Source organism: Phaethon lepturus, unplaced genomic scaffold (genome assembly GCF_000687285.1).
Source record: "Phaethon lepturus isolate BGI_N335 unplaced genomic scaffold, ASM68728v1 scaffold40346, whole genome shotgun sequence".
NCBI classification, from domain to species: domain Eukaryota; kingdom Metazoa; phylum Chordata; class Aves; order Phaethontiformes; family Phaethontidae; genus Phaethon; species Phaethon lepturus.
Genome location: NW_010546690.1, coordinates 33,803 through 55,549, shown reverse-complemented (window position 1 = coordinate 55,549; position 21,747 = coordinate 33,803). Strand labels below are relative to the sequence as shown.

Sequence of the window (21,747 nt, the reverse complement as noted above, 5' to 3'; positions counted from 1 at the left end):
AGCAGGACATTTTTAGCTGGTGCTTCAGAGCACCTGATCACTAACACTTTGGTTCCATTGTTCCTATCTGTAAAATGGGGATAATATGGCTTTCTGCTCTCAAAGGGAAAAGGGCACATCCAGTTTGCTCCATCTTTTCTCAGTTGACTGCCAATGCAGAGGGATGCAACTCTTGCAGTTCCTCTGTCACTGGATACCTGTACACCCTTAGGCCACTGACCAAGCCTTCAAACACTGAAGCGTCTTTAGAAGGCCTGAAATCAGAAGCAGAGACTTGTGATGAGCCAAGCAATTCCCATCTACACTTAACTGTGAGTCAACTCAAATGCAGTGATTTCAGTCATGTGCCCTTTCACAGTTCAGATGAACTTCAGAACATAATAGAGATGTAGCTTTAAATAGATTTACAGTGCAGATTGCGGATTGGAGTGTCTGGCAGATTAACTTATTCCTCATGGTTTTTCTGTTCCAAAATTCAATGGATTCCATATTTGTAAAAGAGGGAATGCAGAAGGCTAAGTCAGAAAGTGGGCTATGACTGGAACTAAACTTATTTATTAACCTATTTTGGTTGCATGTTAAAGAAAGGAAGCTATTATGCTGTCGGTTTGCAGCATGTTAATGGGAGCTCTGGGCATAATTACCCTGTGTTGGTGTGTGAATAAACTCCACTGATAGATAAGCTGTTTGCCTGATAGTAACTTTTTCCCTTTTGTTGAAAAAGAAAGGGGAGATGAGAGAAAAAGAAGAAGAAAAAGAAGAAAAAGAAGAAGAAGAAGAAGAAGAAGAAGAAGAAAAAGAAGAAGAAGAAGAAGAAGAAGAAGAAGAAGAAGAAAAAGAAGAAGAAAAAGAAAAAGAAGAAGAAGAAAAAGAAGAAGAAAAAGAAAAAGAAAAAGAAAAAGAAAAAGAAAAAGAAAAAGAAAAAGAAAAAGAAAAAGAAAAAGAAAAAGAAAAAGAAAAAGAAAAAGAAAAAGAAAAAGAAAAAGAAAAAGAAAAAGAAAAAGAAAAAGAAAAAGAAAAAGAAAAAGAAAAAGAAAAAGAAAAAGAAAAAGAAAAAGAAAAAGAAAAAGAAAAAGAAAAAGAAAAAGAAAAAGAAAAAGAAAAAGAAAAAGAAAAAGAAAAAGAAAAAGAAAAAGAAAAAGAAAAAGAAAAAGAAAAAGAAAAAGAAAAAGAAAAAGAAAAAGAAAAAGAAAAAGAAAAAGAAAAAGAAAAAGAAAAAGAAAAAGAAAAAGAAAAAGAAAAAGAAAAAGAAAAAGAAGGAGGACCTTGTCCTTTGTGGTCACTTTACTCATTCTTGCTACATCCTTGGGTAGGAAAAGGTTAAACACTCAACAACATTTTTCTCTTCTTAGCAAGTTAGAGAACTGTACATCAGACACATTGTCTGCCAAATGCTTCATTTACTACCAGCTGCATTTTTACTTTGTTGAGAGATAGCTGAAATAAAATCACTGTTCTTTGTGCAAACGGCATGCTAAATAATGTACGGCTACAACATTATTAAATAGCAAAGGCATTTGATAATATTAGAGTCAACCACAAGTCCCACTTCTGCTGATGCACAGAATTTTGAGTAATTAGTCATTGCACAGAGTGTTGTATTTATATCCCCTTGAGCCTCAGACGTTAGGCCACAAAGTCAGGAGACAAAGAATTGCTGTTATTAGGAGGACTGTTTTGGATTTATTTATATTCTAAGGCTTTATTTCAGTGTCCACTTCACTCCTCTGTCTCAGGCTTCCTCCAAACCAGAAGATACAGCTAAGTCAGAGAATTTTAGTGTAAACCATATTTTTACAGACAAGACATCTCAACTTCAAGCAGAACTACTTCAATGAGTTTGCAAAGCCCCCAAAGAAGCACAACTGGCCTGAGGTTATATGACAAGCCTGGGAAAAAGGCCTCCCAGGTTCTGTTCTGATCTCTAACAGACTTCCCATGGTTTATACGCAATACATTAATAGCAGCTCCAATTTATGGATAGATAAATTGGGACACAAAGAAGACAAGTAACTCTCCCAAGGATTTACAGCAAGTCTTTTGCAGAGCCTTGGAACTCTTACTCAGTCCTTTGTTCAAATTGCTAAACCACACTGCCTTCTTTAGACCACAATTACTGCATGGGCCTGAATACTGTGACATATCTAAAATTATACAGCCATACACTTATATGAGGCTTTATTAAAATAAAGATTGTGTAACATCTTCAGAGTTCAATACAAAGCTGCTCAGTGAGCACTCCACTGCTTAAGACAACCTTTTTAATTCTCTCCCACAGTAAAGGAGCCAGATCTAATATATCGTAATAAGAAATCAGAGAGAAACTTAATATGATTTGAACATAAAACATCTGATGACAAATTCATATTGTAGCAATGAGCCTTCATTTTGCAGAACTGACATGAAAAAATAACGTAACACTTATGATTCTGACAAAACAGTATGTCATCTGAGAATGCTGTACAGAGGACTATATAGAATAGATCATACACTCGCGTCAAATTTCAGGCATAACTGAGTAGATTAAATTTTGAATTTTATCATGTCTCATAAAAGAGTTTCCTGTTTATAAGCATGGCACCTCAACCTCTGATCTCCTTAGCTTCCTCCATCAGGTTGTACACGCTCTGTATCCAAAAAGCACAGCCAGACAGGGAAAATGCTGCTAATGTAAGAAACTATATGGGAAATTTAATGGTTGTGCTTAGAAATACTGTGAAATTAAGCATTCTGGTTTCTCCATGAGATTTAAAAGGGAGACCATGGACTTGCTGTGATTACTAGGGGCACCACTGTGAAAAGCGATTCCAAATTTTCATCTGTGTGTCCAAGTGTCTCCGCTTGCCTTTACAAAGAATATATCCATGCCTAAGCCAGATATGCAGATGCCTGATCTGGTTGTGAGCGTGCTAACACAGGACTTTTGTGCACACAACATTGGCATGTGTAAACCTAGAAGTCAAGTAGAAGTTGATAAAGAGATCTTAAGAAGAGCAACTGTACTATGTATTTAAAAGACCAGATGGGATGGAAAATAGAAATTCACCCTATCTGATGCAAGCATGTGTGGGTATTCAGCATCTTCATCCAAACTGGGGTCTGGAGCAAACCAGAGGTTACAAAAACTAACCCTAAAGTACTTCCCTCCCCAGAGAGACCTCCAGGCTGCAGCCTGGAAATGGGGGGGGTGGCAGCGAGGAAGCTCTGGCTTGCTTGGTCAGAGCGCACCGTATTTTCCACTAATGCCCCCACACAGGAGAGATTCTGCCTGTGCCAACCCTCTGATTCGAAGCATGGATCTTAGACATGACACCCCACCTTCAACTGCAAGGAGCAACCACAATAAAAGACAAAGCCCCAGAGCCAGCAGACACGTTCCAGCCTGCCATAGCGACCGGCCACCAGACTGCCCACTTCCAGAGGAGGCCTGTCATGGACGACCCACTAAAGCCCAGAGCCCAAGTAGCCTGGAGCTCCAGACAGCCTGACTACCTCCGCAAAGCCCACCTGCATGTACCAAGCCCTTGGCAGTACCTCAGGGGCTCGCCTTGGTCCCCAAGCTGTCACTTGAAGTGCTCAGCTCTGTGATCCCATAGTGCTTTTTTGCAAAATGGAAGGGAACTAATCTCACTGCTGGCCAAATTCCAGCTTTGAGTAATTACATTCTTCTGACAAATTTTCCTTGGCAGTTTCAATGGAATATAATTAGTAAATGTAAATAGATGTAAATAGTGCTGTAAATTACACTTTGCGTGATCGTCAGAGGCAGAGGGGGCGAGTAAGGGTGAAGGGGCAAAAAGAGCAGAGCTTTGTTCTCCAATATGGATGATGGTGTGGCCTTCTCTGTCATCAGAGTCATCAAGGTCTAAAGCACATCTGTCATCAGGGTCTAGAGCACAAGTCTTATGAGGAGCGGCTGAGGGAACGGAGGTTTTTTTAGTCTGGAGAAGAGGAGGCTGAGGGGAGACCTTATCGCTCTACAACTACCTGAAAGGGGTTGTGGTGAGGTGGGTGTTGGTCTCTTCTCTCAAGTAACAAGTGATAGGACGAGAGGAAATGGCCTCAAGTTGTACCAGGGGAGGTTTAGACTTTAGATATTAGGAAAAATTTCTTTACTGAGAGAGTGGTCAAACATTGGAACAGGTTGCCCAGGGAGGTGGTAGAGTCACCATCACTGGAGGTATTCAAAAAACGTGTGGATGTGGTGCTTCAGGACATGGTTTAGTGGGCATGGTGGTGTTGGGTTGATGGTTGGTCTTCTTTCTCTTTGAAACTATTCAAAGGTGTTTTCCAATCTTAATGATTCTGTGATTCTGTGATTCAGACTGCGCATGTCTCTGCCAGGACAGCATGTTCAGGGCTACTGCAGCAGCAGATGCCAGGATCCAGGATTATTGTGCGGTTCATCACACAGATCATCCGCTTCACCTCAAGTACAATTTTGACCTGACGGTATTCAGTCATGTCCCACAGCTGTGCTCACAAGCAGCTGCTGTGTTCCACCTCAGCTGTGCTTCTGCTTCAGCAGCAGGCAAACTGCTTCGCACACACACACACGCAACTGCAAAATGTGTGTATATGATATTTTTGTTTTCTATGAAATGCTTATCAAATTTGTGAATGGTTTGTGAAATCTTCTGCTATCAGTTGAAGAAGTGTCATATAAATGGAATTATATAATTATCCTTCACAGCTATTTTAATGCAGCTTCATGTACTAGTTCCACCTAAAGCAGAAATAGCTTCTTCCAAAAATAAAGTAAATGCATATATTTAACTTCATGTAGACAAGTAGATTTAAAAGCAACTATTCAAAGTAATGAAACTAGACTATAATGTACACTTTTCTTATATTATCCACATATTTGTAGGGTTTTATGTGTCAAATGTCTCTTACGTACATCATCTGCTTCAAATACAAATTGATATGGCTAGTGGGCTTAATGAGATATTTCTTTCTTTCATACAGAAAACTTGAGGATGATTTTTCAAAAATTCACTTATTTTGATTTGCATATAGAAAATACCTAGCAGAAACTAGTACAACGAAGGGAAAGTTTATTTTCTTAACAAAAGCTTGTTGCACTATTTAGCTATAACAGGAGAAACAGATGTTTCAGCTTTACAATACCATGTCTTGCAAAACTTCCTTCTAAACGACTATTCGTGCTCTACATGTTTTGGACTGTGTATGGAGGGCTCTGCTAACAGTCATGGGAAGCATTGCATACATTAGCAAAGCCCACATTAAGATAATTAGCGCTTAAAAAAAAAATCAACAAGCCGTTTTTCTTCCCTTTATAGTATTGATTTAGTGTGGGTGAAAAATGCCAGATTTTCAATCTTGAAGATTCATGTTCCACCACAGAGCGGGAGATGGAGCCAGCTTTTCCCAGTGTTCTGGCAATAAATACTTAGATTAATCATCTCAAGGGCTAGGAGGAACAGCCACGCTCTATAGTCTACCAACCCTTTGTCTCTCTGATGAACCTATGAACATGGAGAATGGGGACCATACTACCTGGGACAAGGAGCTCAAATTCTTAATCTTTGTGGATGTATCTACCCAAGTATTTTCTTGTCAAAAATTTTCAAAATTGCTGTGGACAACAGAAATGACCAGGAGACAGTACTGAAGCTGCACTGCTGCAGAGAGGACTCTGGGCAGTGGTAGCACCTATGGGAAAATTTCTACAATGAGAGGCCTTTGAAACTCATTTTGTATCTTTTTCTCCTAAGTGTATCTTCTTGTGTATCTTCTATCTTCTAAGTGGCAAACTCTGTTTTAATACAGACTGCTTTCATAAGGGCTCTGTAACCCTTTGCAAATCCTGTGATGGATTATACACACCATTTAACTCTTTGTCTGCCAGTAACTTTACCCTCTGCAGATCCAAACACTCTTAATATGGATACAGGCACATAACCAGATGTGACTGGATTACGGCTGCTTAAAAAATTACTGCCTGGTCCCTCAAGATGCTGAAGTCAGGGCAGTTCAAGGTAGAAACTTTTGTTTAGTATTAAATGGCATGCTAAGAGCATGCACATGAACAGCTCTGAATACTCTGTGGATAGGTGGCTACCTGCTAAGCCACCTTACAGCTTGAGCTTATTCCACTGGGGAAGGATCCACTGCAGACATGCATCTGAAGAGAATAACATGCCCTACTAGAACATTTAGTATTTATTTCAGTAATAGAGCTATCCAGGTTAGTTGAGGACGACATTATTTTGCTAAGTGTTTGGAAGGGTTGCTTTAAAACCACTTGCTTTCAGGCAAAGTGATAATCAGTCTAAGCACTGTAAGACTTTTATAATGGAAGGCCAACACATCTTTTTTCATTCAGTCTGCAAGAGTAAACTAAGCACAGCTGTTTTACTGAAAACAACCCACTGGTATTTAAGTAGATTAACAAAATTAACTGTGAAAATCCTCTGCTATGTGAAAACCAATAACCTGTTGGCCACAAGGAGGCAGGGCAAGGATTCAGTAAACTCAAAGAAATTGCTTTTATTAAAAAAAAAAAAAAAAAAAAAGAGGAGCATTAAATTAGTTCAGTCATGAAACTCTGAACTGCTAGGCAAGATAAAAAGCACTTTTCGGCCACACTGTGTGTTTTCAGTATTGCTGTTTTTTTCCAAGATATCTTAAGATATCAAACAATAGCTGATCTGGCAGCAATTTTCTGCTTCTTTTGAAGAAGCACATCACACGTTTCTTCTTCATCACTTCTACGTAATACAGAGAAAATCTCTAACAAAAAGCTTTGGTAGCAATAATGGATTTACCAACTCAGAGCAAGAAGCTGTACCACCAGGTTCACAAGGTATTGCTTCCAAGCTAATAAATCCTGCTTCTGGGCAGCTTTGGGAGCTCTGCCTTCCACTCCCTCGGCACTTCTAATTCTGGGCTAAAAGCAGGCAGAGGCAGTTAGGTGTCAGCAGTCCCCTACCAAGTACCTTATTACAGTACAGTGGTGCCTCCCTTAACCAGAGCTTTAGGACATTCCAAAATCAGCACTAACTCAAACTTCTAAATGACAAGGGGTAAAAGAGGAAAACAAAGCCCCAAGAATCTCTGTTTCAGAGTTAAATTGAAAAGGGTTAAATTTAACAGTGAAACAAAGCCTTCCACAGTATCAGCACATCACAGTCCAAATCTGTGAGTGATTTTCTGCCTTAGAAGTGACTTTACTCCTAGCTCTGCCACTGCATGCTAGGTAATTTCAGTCCCCTATGCCTCTGTTTCCTCATCTTTTAAGCAGTTGCCTTCCTTCTTTGTGAAGCCATATGAGGTCCGTGGAAAAAAAACATGCTACAAGAACTAGTTATTATTAATGCAATTCAGATATGGAATGCACCAGATGGCAAAATCTCCAGGATTTTAATGAACTATTGTAACAGAACATATGTAATATGACGTTATTATAACAGGCATTTAAATGTATAGTTAGTACATACAACGTGACCTGCTCTGCTCTCAGTAACTCCACTGGAATTATTTTGGATTTATGTCAGATAATACTAGGAACACAAAATAGCCCCATATGTGCAATGTGGTAAAGTTTTCATAGCAATGCTGTCTTAACTATTGCCTGTCCTGTTTTTATTTTTTGCCGGGGGTATTGTATTTAGTTGTCTGTTAAGAGTATGCTTTCTGCATTTAGTTCAGAGCAGGAAGTAAAAGAAATACACTCATGTCAAAGACTAAAATGCTTCTGACCAAGCATCCCTTACCTGTCATCATAAAATAGTCATCATGAAGCAGCAAGAACTTTTTGGGTTTTTTCCACTATATTCTGTAAAAATAATGTTATTGATGCACCTTATGCTAGACTTGGTAAGCCATTCATGCTTGTGTCAGAAGAGCCAAACATCCAGTTTCAGACTGTGAGGGCAGTAGTGTCTCCTTTCTCCCACAGCATTTGAGCTCTGGACAAGATGAATTATATGACTGGGCAAAGGTGAGAAAATAGGACTGCAGCTCAAGCCACTGGCATCACACATTACAGTCAGAGACAGGTACTGGCTTCAGTAAAGGAGGAACATAAACATACTATCATTATGTATAGTAATTCTAGCATATCTACAATACAGACTATAAAACTCAAGTGAACTGACATTTAATAATGAGAGCCTGCAAGCAAGATATCAATTTCACATCATAAATTAGCCTTTGTGCTAGTGCCCAAAGATTTGCCTGATTACTCATTGCCTTCCCTTAGTGCTTAAGCAGTCTTTTCCAAAGCAAGACAGTTAAACCACAAAAACGTACCGTAGTGTCCACAGCCCTGACCTTCCCAGCAGGAACGTGCTTTGGAATGGGTTCTTCTACTGATATCATCATGCAGCCTTCTGCTCCAAGAGTGACAATTACGAGCTTACACCCTCTTTCTAACAGCATGTGTCCCACCTTTTCAGCATCTTCAAGGTTGCCAACTGGGATGCCCGTTAAAATTTCTGCCTGGAAAATAACCCATGCAAATGAAAATCATAATCTGACAGCATTCATTTTTGGACATTAGTTGCATTTGAAAACAGCATTTAATATCTTTTAAAAATGTGTATTATAGGATGATCATGAAACCACTTCCTACGCTGATACTCAGCTATGTCTTGCTCCTTGTTCGAAACCAGCGTGCACTTCAGGCACACAAGACTAATGCAGAGCAGCCTAGGCAGAGACGCAGGAGACATGGGTTCTGTTCCAGCTTCTACAACTTGCCTGGCATGCAACCCTTAGAAAAATCACATTTGTCTCATATGCCTCAGTTTCTTCATCTGTGAAATGGACAGAATGACACAGCCTTGGCAAAGCATTTTGTGGTCTGATGTGAAAAATGCTACATGGCAACTTGGTTGCTATTGTTGGGGATATTTATCACTAAGTGAGAAAATTTTAAATTTCTTTTTTAAATTCTCTGTGTTCAGCTAGAGTGAAATCACAAAGGAAAATCTCTCCAAGGAAAAAAAAAAAATATTTGCTCAACTTTGACTACTCTGTTTACTTCAATATATATTTAGAAAAGAACACCTTTTTTTATCCGAAGCTTTTTTTTTAATCCGAACATTTTTATCCGAAGCCCTCTTTGCGCAAAGGCCCATTACAAGACTATTATGTATCTGTGTTACAGCAATGTCCATAGGCCTCTGTCAAGAATGAGACTCTTCTGTGTTGGCTCTATACAAGCACAGATAAACTCTTCTTCTAACAGATGGTGACCTTAAGTCAACTTCTCCCAGTTGGCTCTTAAAATTAATCTCTTCTAGTTCCACCCAACTAAAAGCAAAATTTCCCAAAAACCTGCAATGAAGACTCCAGAATCAAGCATCCTTTTTGCCACTTCATACATTTACCTGATGGCATAGCATTGTCAAATGTCATGCACTTTTTCTTTTTCTTTTGGCAGGGAAGAGAGCAAGAATGAAACATGATGAAAGGGAAGAGAAAATACAGTGCATTTTATCTGAAACAGTCTAGCAGGCAGTACTCCTGCATAATACAGTATGTTTTCAATTGTAAGTAAACAGACATACTACATTTTGCTGTCTTTACTAAATCTTGTCCTGCTTGCTTGAGAAGAGGAAGGTCCTACTTTATCTTGCACTACAAGGTTGCTGCGGGATCCTGAAAAATGCAGTCTGAAGTATTTTCAGATAACCACCTAGTAACTGGGCATATCTTCTTCACTCTTAGGGCTTACTTTCAGTGGAAAACTTACTTTGGAACCTATTCACCAGCTACACTTCCTGACCTCTGCTGCACGGGCAGCTCGGCTTCCTCGGAAACAGCTGCCGAAATATTTCAAACAGCCTTCCTCTGCGTTACTGAAACTTGAATTCAGTGCACATATTTCTTGATATCAACAGACTGTAAACTATGGTGATTAAACAACTGCTCCATGAAGCACAGGCCATGCCTGTAGTAAAGAGAGGGAGAGCAGCCAGCTCGGGACAGGAACTACTACAGCCATCCCAAAGTAAACCGCCCCCAGCTGTGAGTCAGCGCCCGCTGCTCGCCACTGCCATTTCCTGCGTTTCAGCCTGACCCAGGAGAGAGAAGCCACCCTTAGGCTCTGAAGGGCCAGATTATGCCAAGGCACTCGCTAGAACTTACAGTATCATCAGCAGAATACTTACTGGTTTTCATTTTCAAACTTACAGGACCGAGTTCTGCAGTCCCTACTTAAGACAAATGCACAGATGATTTCAGGCGTTGTTATCTGATCACTACTGCCTGGTGTGGCAGGCCTTGGTGAGGAAACTTGCGCACTGCAGGGGCAAGGTGTGGTTAACATGTACACGCAATTTAAAAGTACTTTTTTTAACCACACTGATCCCAGACAACAATATAGTAAGCTTTAAATTATAAGAAGGCAACTAAACCTATCCAATTTTCTCTTAGGCATGTCAGCATGCTGCTCAAACTTCTATTTCAGTACAAACTATTTAAGCAAATTAAACCTATTTCAGTTTTTAAAAGATTATAGAAGTATTTTCAAATAAGAAAATTTTTTTCAAAAAGTATCACACAAAACCTTTTGAATGTATCTACTTGCAAGGTTTGCAAGGAGTCAATACACCAATAATGGCTTTGGAGTAACTAAGGATAGATAATAAATAGTGTTAAAATATATATATACTTTAGTCTAATATTCAAAAGTCTAAAGAGTCTGTGTCTCTTCATGAATTTTAAGATCTCTGGAGCAGGAACGATGCATTCCTGTATTCACAGCACCTAGCACATCATGTTACAAGAATAAAAATGGATTAACACAAATCCTTGAATGAAACCAGCTAACTGAATTTCCAATGTACATTATGAGGGGCAATGATTCCAAACGTTCTACCAGTGTTACTAAGTCTCCAGGATGAAAGTGGATTTGGTTTTGGTAGAGAAACAGTAAATCTGATCTGGGTTTATATACCTGGTATTTACACTTCCGTAAGCTCATGTGCAAGGTAAATGAAGTCTTTAAATATAACACTCTTCCTAAAGAAATGCACATGCTATATGCTTAGCATTAGCGTTCTACCCCTGTTTGTGCTTGCTGTGTCCCGAGTCAACAAGATTTTTGCTTGGGTAGTGGAAGAATTGTTCTGGGACTGATATGGGAAAGGTTTTGCAGAAATCTTTCTTTTCATCTTTACACTGCTTATACCAATAAACAAAATTATTTTGAACAGACAGAGTCTGTATAAAAGTAGAACTTCAACTGCTTGAAACCACTATCATCTAACTCATCTACAGCAGGATGGTAAAACTAAAAAAGCACTAGAACAAGCTGGAAGAACCATAAAAGCAGCAGAAGCCAGACAGATTCTGTGCCAATAATTAGAGATTGCGGTAAATGTCAACTGATGTTAAATACTGTGGTGAGTTTTTAAGTTCCTCCCTTCAGTAGAATCTTATTTAAAAAACAAACTGTGGTACAATTGAAGGAAATAACTAATGGTTATGTAAAGAAAAAATTAAATAACAATACTAAAAGCCCAATGTGGACATTTGCCATAGTACTGTACAACAGAGTAGCAAATTAAGAATTTTATTTTTCTGTAGCTAGTCTCATAAAACTCCTCAGTTAAATGGGCCTATTAAAGCAAGAGGACATTCCACAAAACTGCCGTCAGAATAAACCTATGACAGATACTATATAACTAATCTACACAGAATTTTCTTAATTTTGTTTACAAAAGTGGAAGAGAAATTTAACTGAAGCTTTTACTTTAACTGATATGAAGGTTCTTGGCCATAATCCTCACTAATCTTAGTTAACTCTTCATGTCTCTTTAGACTCTTTAGCCTAGTCACACTGGGTTGACACAAACCAGCACTACTCCTTCCACTCCTGTCCACATGGCCCATTCTCCTGTGCCAGCACAGCCATTTGTGTGGCCAGGAAACAAGTTGGATTGCAAGGCAGATCTGTGTTAAAATTAACACCACCCCCGATCCCACACCACCCCTAAAAGCCAACCCAAAACAATTAACTTCTTTCAACAGCAGTACTAGTTTATGCTGGCTAAAAATGCGAATGAAACTATGATATGAACCTTTGCCAAGTGTTCCTAGCTGTGATGCATTTGGGGCAGCCTATGGCTTACAAAGCCCACTTTCATGGAGATGTTCTGGATCCTCTGCTTGGCATTTGTGAGACCAAATCTGCAGCACAGTATCTAGTTTTAAGATCTCTGGCACAAGTAAGATGCTGACATACTACAGCATGCTACAATGGAAGGTCATCAAGACAGTCACGGGGTCAGAGACTAGGGCATATAAGAAGAGGCTGGGAAAAGCGGGTTTGTTCAGGCTTAAGAACACAAGGCTAAGAGCAGATCTAGTTGCTGTCTACAGCAATTTAATGGAGGGGTATAGAGAAGATGGAGCCAGACTCTTCTTGGAGGTGCCCAGGGATAGGGCTAGACACAACAGGCACAAGCTGGAACACGGGCAATTCCAGTATTAGGACTAGCATTTTCACCATGAGGGTGATGAAGCAGTGGAACAGGTGCCCAGAGGTCATGTAATCTCCATCCTCACAGATTCAAAACTTGACTGGACCAAGCCCTGAGCAATCTGACCTAAGCTGGCCATGCTTCACCAGGTGTTGGACTAGAGACCTCCAGAGGTCTGTTCCCAACTTGTATGATCTATGATCCTCAACAAATATAAACCGGTGAAATAACAAGAAGTGTTAATTCTTTGGGGAGCAGTCCATCATTTGGACTGCTTTTTGTGCACCTAGCACAATAACAACTTTGCAAATGTTGCCAGGTACTGCTGGAACAGAAGTAAATAATAATAGGGAAACTGTGCCAGTTTTAAGACTAACCCATCTAAAATGACATAGGATAATTTAAAATATTTTTAATTTTAAATATTTAAACACAGTAAGCCAGTTGGCTACAAACTTGGCTTATACTTCAGGAGATCTCTTTGAGAATGACAGAACAAGAACTCAATCTCATTAATTCTAACACATGTGAACAGTCCCAAAGTAGTGAGACAGATTTCATGTATAAGCAATTGCAAGATCAGGCCACAAGCCAAGCTAGTTCCAGTTGTTTCAAATTATAAAATTTTTACATACAGGCAGGCAGAAATACTTATCGTGCTAGAATAATTAAAAACTGATTGAAATGAATTGGCTTGAAGCTATTCCCTCCCCTCCCAAAAGTAACATCTTTCATTTTAGACTAAATATGGGAAGTTTCATGGTTTCCAGCAACTGATAAAATGGGGTTTAGAACAAAGTTGGAATTAAAATATACTGTGAACTGCTGGAAGCTTCTATGTAATGGTGCAATAGTAGCTTTCCATTACTTAAAACAGAAAAGGCAAATTCAAGAGAAGTTCTGAAACATTTTAATTCTAAAGGACCTATTTTTGTTTTCACTACTAGAGATCTTAATTATTCTTTCTTAAGAAAGACTATCCCTAGTGTTAATCTCTCTATATTAATAAGCAGTATCTTAAATGTCCTAATCCAAGACTCCAGACATAATGTTATAAAATTTATATTCTCTGAATCATGTAGAAGTCAATACTGTCTCTTGATTTTGGATGTACTAACAAGAATTTCCATTATTAATTTTTCTTCCAAAAATGATCCAGTCTCTAGTAATAGACAATAACACTTAAAAGGAAGCAATAGGATAGTATCTATTTTTCTGTATTATTATTATACATCTTGCAGCTTTATTTAACAAAATTAGCAATTAGCTTATATTTAGTTGTACTGCTTTCTACCATTGAAGCCCCAAAGTATTCTGTTAGCGTTTAATTAAATCTTTGCTAGCCTTTCTTATTTAGATCAGAAGTCTGATACCCGTTTTACATTAGGGAGGAAGAAGTTCCCAGTTTTTCATTCAAAATAGCTTGAAAAACGAAATAATTTGCTGTAACCATTTAGGAGTTTTCCTTCTCCTGAAGGGCTCCTCAGTATTCTTTGAACGGAGAAGCAGCTGTTCTTCAAAATGTTTATGACAAAATCAAAATTGCTGACGTGCAATATATTTTGGTTCCTAACCTGCAGGGCTATGTAATTGCATGCGCACACTAAATAAGAAAAACAACACATGAACTGTATTGACATTGTGCCTAGAGCCACACTGCAGCAAGGAATCACACAAATACGTGAGAAAAAAATGGTAAGTATTCCAAAGAGCTCATCTTGTATAGGGTTGTCTCTTTCTCAACATTTATAGATGACTGAAAAGAACAACCATTGGTTTTCACTAAGATGACATTGGATACATTTATTTTTCATTAGAAGAATTAAGGGAATGGAGAACTAGCACATTCCTGCACAAACCTCAGGGATTAGGCAGTGCTACATCTGGGAATTAACAAACTAGTCTCAACAAGTTTGATGTTTCTGGGAAAAGATAAAACTGAACTACAGGCTAAGCAAAGAAAGAACTGATAACCTTGCAAGATTTGTTCTGAGTTTTTTTGTTCATGAACCACATAAAAAGAAAGTAATGTCAGACATAAAAAAAAATTATTATTGCAACAAGCAAGAGTGAAAAGAACAGCTTGTGAATAGCCTTCTAGACAAACTAATGGTAGATAATTCACTGATAGTATAATTTTGTTTGCTTCTCTCTAGCACATAAATCCATAAGAACAAGCTGTGCTGTTATACCAGATACTGCATGTGATTTCATTAAATCCTAAAGCATTTAATGACGGATGGAGTATAAAGTGTGATGTTGCGTTTGATACTCAGATGTTTGGGACCCGACATCCCGTGGCTGTCTGAAACTGTATCTAACATTTTTAAACTATTCTTCTGTGACAAAGGCATCGTAGATCAAAACTGCTGACCTTCATGGCAGCAAATAACAGAAACTTCTGACTCAGTAGTAATTCAGTTAATCACAAGGACTACCTCCTTGTTCTCATCTTTAACAATACAAACCCTCCACATAGTGTATGAGGTGTCTTAACCTAAATGTCTAGCTTTCTGTTTTACAGCTAACATAATCTTCTGTTACAAACATATCATTCACATAATATCCACAAACCACAGGATTTTATCATTTAAAGGTATTTCTTGGTGAACAAGAAAGATAAGGACATTTTGGTAAAATTGTGTGATAAACACTAGTAAATTTAAATGAGTAAGAAATCCAAACCAAGCAACAAAAAAAAAATCAGTGTAAATTTAATCCTGTCTTAGGATACATGTCTGTGTTAAAAAGAATGTTTTAGAAGCAGTTGAACTGGATAGCTCTAAAGCATTCATCTTTAAACCCAAGATGATTTATTAACTGTTTAAAAGACTTAGTAAAGATAAAGTAGAAATACAGTATTTAGGTAGTACCTAAAAATCCACACCCACCCCCCCACCCCCCCCCCAAAAAAAAAAAAAAGATCCCAAAAGGGGTAAGGCTGGAATATAAGCAGGATTTTGTCTAGAAGGAAGTTATTTAAGACTTAGAAATACCAAGTAGGAGGGGCAATGGAGCTGGAACAGAACATCTCAGGAAGGGAGTTGTAAGCAGCACATTCAATAAATTTGGCCATAGAGAATAATAATAAAAAACACCCATAACATAAGAATGGCCATAATGGCTCAGAGCAAAGGTCCACCTTATCCAATTGCTCTTTCCTGACTGTGACTGCTAGCAGATCCTGAGCGAAATTTAAAAAAAGGTATAAAAAGATCTTTTCCCAGTATATAGTCTGGATCATCAAAGTCTTAGGTACTTCCTGATTTAAGAAGATGAAGAAAATGCAGATGTAGTTGGTTGAATGGAAAAAGTTTAAAAAAATTAGAATTATCTTTAAGATTTGTAGAATTAACTTAGTGCTTTTAAGTGCCATACAGAGATGTGACTGGTAACCTTTCTTTGGGTATGTAAACATTCATCTCTATATCAAACTTCTCAAATGCATACATTACAGGGATTGGAAACTAAAGAAAGTCATGAAAGAAAACAGATGGCATATGAATATATAACAATTACTAAAAAAACAACTTTCAAACTTGTGACATAAGAAAAACGAATGCTTCATTTTTCCCTTTTTCTCAGCAAAAAGAAAGGAACAATATCACTACTTCATCCCTGAAAATCAATTCAATAACAAATCAGAGACACAGTGAGGACGAAATCGAACGTAATTGATTATTACACTCATACTAATGTAATTGATTTCATTGCAAAGTATGAAAAGGTTATTGTTAAAAGCAAAGGTATTCATGTCCCATTCTTGTTCTCAGAATATGTTGTAGGAGTCTCACACTTGGATCTGTGCTCCCATGATATGGCTGGCAGGAACTTCCATAGGTGTACCACTTCCATACATTCAGATGAGATAAGCCTCCCCAACAGTAGAGAGTGTAGTTCTGTGCCTGACTGTGCATACAGTGGTTCCAGCTATCTTCAAATCATAATTACTTTTTAAAATAAAATAGCAGAAAAGAATGCAAACTGTACCCCCAGCACTGCAGGAAAGGTAGATGAGTGAGCAGGGATCTATTATAATTATACACCTGTATTTCTTGTTCTCCAAATAGAAGTAATTTTCTTTTCTCCATGCGGTGGTAATAATAATACACCCTGGTTCCAGCAAGCTAAACTTCTCAAAGAATGTCTCTTTCAAGACTGTCCTCTAGCAATAAAGTATAACAAAGGGAAAACTTTAACATGTGTGTTGCAAAGAGCAACGACAGAAAAGTCAGGAATAGACAAGTAATGAAAAACAAAGTTTTGTTTCTAACATATGGGGGATAAGTTTTTGCAGGAAGGGAAAAAAAAAGTAACTAGTGACATTATAAAAAAAGCAAACAACAAATGACATTTACTAAATTGGTGGGAGACTATCGGTGTTCTCAGCCCAAAATGTGCGCCATTGCACCGTTTATCCAATCCAGGGGCACAGTTCAGGCATAAGTGCTTTCTGAAAGCATGAAGAAAACACCATATGGGTGTCCTGCAAGTCCCCCGAACAAGAATAATACTTCGCCTTAGCATTCTCTTCATCACATATAATTGAGTTCTGATAGCTGTTGGACAGTGTCTGAGCCACAAATGATATCACTGACAGTTACACTGGAAACTTTGCCTTCCAGAGACCTGAGGAGCTGTGGCATCTCCCACCTTGCTGTTTCGCTAATTCCTGAATGCTTAGAGTATCTGAGCTTGGCAGACACATACTAAAACATCCCAGAATGAAATTCAGATGTCCATTTGGGCTACTCAGACCAGCCCTTAAATGCTAGCAGACTCGTGAACCGAGAACTTCTGATATGGTTTGTGATGGGTTTTAACAGAAATTTCAAAACAGGCTAATTGAGTCTTAAAGAACTTACTCTGACAGACATTGCCATCAGCCAAAAAATCCTTCAGCTAAGCATGGCCATGCTTTTCTTTTAGCTCTTCCCCTTCCTCTCCACCCAAAGGTAGCATGTTCATTGCAGAAATCACGTTTGCTGGAGATAACTTTAACTATAAACAAGGCATAGCTTCTAGCCACTACATTGCTTCTCCCACATTCCTGTTTTATATAGAGGGTGAGGGGAAGAAACGCAGATGCATAATGCCAATAAATAGGAAATTTAAATGAAGGCCTTATGAGACAATCTTAATTTGTCTCTTGTGATAAAAATAATTTCCTTTGGGAGAAATAACACTTGAATTAGAAAAGAGAGGGAAAGAAAAAAAAAAAAGAAAAAAGTGTGGGGGGGAACATACAGCTGAAGGGCCAGAGAAACAGATTCACTGAAAACAGAGCTGACAGGAAGAGGTATATGAAGCTACTATTTACCATCAAGCGCAGCATGCGTACATCACCTCCTGGCAAGTGAGTTTAAAACTGTCAGAACACTATGGTGAGCGCATTCCTGCTAATCATATCAAGGGACCGCAGAACAAGGACAAAGATCTATTTTAATATTTACCACTCAGTGATAACATTTTAAAAGTGTCCTTTTATGGATTTTTCTCATCTACTTGTAAGGAAGGCTGGATACAAATTTCCCACTGCAAACAATTACTTTATTTTTGAGTGCAATCTAAAGGTATTCTAGAATACTCCTCTTTGCTTGTTAGGTCAGGGATCAAACTTGTCACCTCCGAAAGTCCTATATATGAGAAGCACGCCTCAGTTTTCCTGCTCACTATGCTGCATTTCTGAGAACAGAATCACTCTGAAATTTTACTGCTTAAGACTCCTTTTTTAACATGACATATGACCATTACCTCAGTTTCATTGCAGCAGAAGATGTCAGAATGGGTATAAAATTGTGGATCTAGGTCAGCAAGCGCTGGAGCTGGGTTAAATAAAGTCTTTACTGAAAAATAAAAAAAATAAAAAAGAAGTCTAAATCTCTAATGTTTTAGATTCATAAACCATCACCTGGAACATGATTGTGGGTTAATTCATAGCCCTCAGTGTTTATTATTAACACACAAATGGCTCTCAGTTTCTGTGTCCTCATTTTATACAACTGCTAAAAGTTTGGTTTATTATATTGAAGTCCCCTTCTATTTCATGTGCAGACACCTGTCATGATGGGAACATGACAGAAGACTAACAGAAAAAATAACCAAGAAATTATTAAATAAATTTTTTAAAAGGGAAAAAAAGCCTCCAAAGCGTAATGCAATTAGTTTAACTGATGATGTTTCTTCCAGGATTTTAGTAAGTTTTACAAGAACTGACTTAGTTCTAGAATTTTTTCAGTGTTGTTATCTGTGCTCTGTACATGAAGAAACAGAGGTATGGAGTAATGAAGGGCATGTCCAGGCAAGGAGTTAAACGTGCTTCTGAATGTGTTACCTAACTTGTTCAAACTGCCACGTTATAAAACTGTAGTGTAGACAAGGCACCGTATATTTTTAATATGCTATCTGGCAGACCTAGTTCTAAACTTAACACGTGGTAGAATATGTTAGTTAACCTAACTTTAAACTGTAGCCTAAGGCCCTGTGTAACAGCAGAAAAGGTTTGTCATGAGGACAGTATAAGTGACTTACTCACTGCTAACACAGGAAGTCTGCAGACTTGGTTTCTCACTTTGCCAATTTTATGATTAATACTTCTGTGTCTTAACCACAAGGCCATCATTTTTATATAAAGCACACTCTCTTACTTCAGAAATATTCCTTATAGTAAGTGATCAAATCTTTCGACTTGGGTATCTCGATTTTCAGTCCTAAATGTGTATTAAACTCTAAGCTATAGGACCTAATATTCAGACAGCCTGAACATTTCTGAATCCCAATTAATGCCCTGAAAGAGAAAGATGCACAGTCTTCTGAAATCTGAGTACTGAGAAGTTTAGATGACCTTTTTGATGAACACTCTAAAAGTTTTAGCCTTTGACTGTACATGCCTCTCCACCTGCCTCGAAAAAGAGTATTAAAGTGACAAAGACATTTACTCAGAAGTCAGAAAATGCCAGGATTAGGATTTCCAATGAAATCTTAATTTGGCTCCCTTATATTATTACAATACAGTATGTATTATAATAAACTCTTTAATTATATGATCACATACCACTGAAAAACAGCATGTGATCACATAATTAAAGACTGCAACATAATACATATGCAGAAAGGAGACAAATTAAGGTTTCACAGGCAACCTTAACTCTTGCATTTCCTATTTTCTGAATTGCAACTCTAATAAAGTTTTTTTAAACACAAATCTTTAAGGTATACTTTCCTAGGTATAACAAACAAACAACACATATCGGAAAACAAACTCTGTCATGTGGTATCATACCAACATATACATGGGTCAGGAGCAGCACTGGAAGTGTTCCAACTTGGGTTTTAAGTAATACAGACCCATCACGAACAGGGTGTAATACATTACTATTAGTTTGCTCCCACATTTAGTATCTGCTGAGCAGGGAGGAGATAGAAGAACCCTAAGCTTCACAGTTTCCATGCTCTTCTTCACAGCTCTTTCAGGCTGTGAAGAGGAGTATGGCTTGTGAACAGGGCAATTTGTTTGGTCCCCCTGCGGAACACCAAACTATTTTTTGCCCAAATTCTTTCTCCCTCTTTGCCAAGATCCATTTTCCTCACTTAGTTTCCATTCTTTAGGCATTCTTTATACTTTAACAGTTTAAAAGAAGTTGCCTAAAAGCAGATTCAGGAATTACACTGAAAGCCATGTTGCCCAAATTGGCAACTGTCTGTGTGGACAGACTCTGAGGGGAAGCTAGCTGTGAAGCTCTAGCAATTTCTCAAGTCTATGTGAAAGGTAGTTATTTTCCAAAGGCAGATAATACAGTAAAAATCAGGCAGATTTCCACGCTGTTGTAGTGGCTTATCTTTAAAAGAAAGCTCCCTTGCTATCAAGTACTAAGTAAATTTTAAGTTAGCTAATATTCATACTTCAAAATGGGGCAGGGTGGGAGGCATTTTTCTGTTGCTTGGTTTCTGCAGCCACTATGCTTCGGCAGAAATTTTACAAAGAATTTAACCACAGACAAACAGCTGTTATGAAACACTGGAGCCCAAGATTACAAAGTTGAAACACCTGAAAAATGCACCCTTTACTTCCAAGTGACATGCAACCTTGATAACTGAGGCTGCTTCCAGCCTTGGTTATGATACATTTTCATTCTTCACTGCAATATTAATAGGCTGGACATTATTAGACATCTTTTATAGAATCTGTCATTACAGAAGCCCAAAAACTGCTTTACGGACTTTGATATACAATAACATCTTGCCCATTAAGGTCTCCCTCTTGGAAGCAGCAGCAGCTTCACAACATGTGGCCATTAAAAACCTAGAATTTTCCAGTCAGATACCCACTTCAGATAATTATTCACAATATGCCTCCTCCCTCCCTCCCTCCCTCCCTCCCACCCTTCCTTTCCTTCCTTCCCTTCCTTCCTTCTTCTCCCCAAGATTGTTACAAGATCTTTAATAATCAGTGCCACAGTGAGAGGATGTCAGAACATGAGATGTCCCTCTCTAGCTTACAGATCCAGGTGATGTTCATTGAACAGAAGCAAAGGGTTCTTGCCGTGTGTCCACATTCTTTCTCCATCTTATTGTTTATTTCTTTCATTAAGAATGAAGAAAAACAAGGGAAAAAAATGGAAACAGGTTTGAGGCAGCTGGGTATGCATCTGTTTTAAACAAAAATAGTATAGTGCACATCCTAACTGCATTATACATGAGGGTATTGCAGGCTAAAAGAAGGGAAATTGCATTAACAATTTACAGTTGACTAAGGATAGATTTTACAGTGCTACAAACTCAGATGTTTACTTAGATCTGACTGCACATGACATTTGAACATGTGTAGCCTATTGCCTTAAAGCAGAAGCAACCAAAGCTTTCCTGATATGAGAGCTTGCACAACGATAGCAGACTGACAGCACAGATCTATAGCTGGCCCACAGTTAACTGCTATCTTTTCTTGATATATTGTGCTGTCTACAGCTGCGAAATGCTTGCGTGTCTGTTCTGTGTATCAGGTTTGGATTTTTTTTAATTGCCTTTAAAAAAATTCTCTCTTGTCTTCTGTGACAGGCTGGCATCTTGCCTGTGATGGCAAGGGGGTGACAGAAGTGTCAAACAACTTTACCAAAACTATGCATAGAGTTAGAAGTAGACAAAATAAGTCATGGTTATTGACTCATGACTCAACTATATTCCATTAAACACTAGATTAAGAATGCTTTTATCCATTTTCATAAAACATAATGAAAAAATATAGTAAGCTCTGTTTCTCCCACACACATACATTTTAAGCATGCCAGGTGCT

The 21,747-nt window shown here is 38.2% G+C and overlaps 1 protein-coding gene across 1 annotated transcript in view; it reads right to left on the bottom strand.

The window, feature by feature from the left end:
- The window catches only part of RBKS (ribokinase), a gene marked incomplete at its 5' end in the record, with an annotated part of 49,270 nt that overhangs the window by 12,106 nt on the left and 15,417 nt on the right, over positions 1-21,747 (bottom strand). The window contains 2 exons of the mRNA XM_010289359.1: positions 8,278-8,466; positions 18,213-18,304. Coding sequence (XP_010287661.1) covers positions 8,278-8,466; positions 18,213-18,304 — 281 coding nt within the window. The remainder of the gene's footprint in view (positions 1-8,277; positions 8,467-18,212; positions 18,305-21,747) is intronic.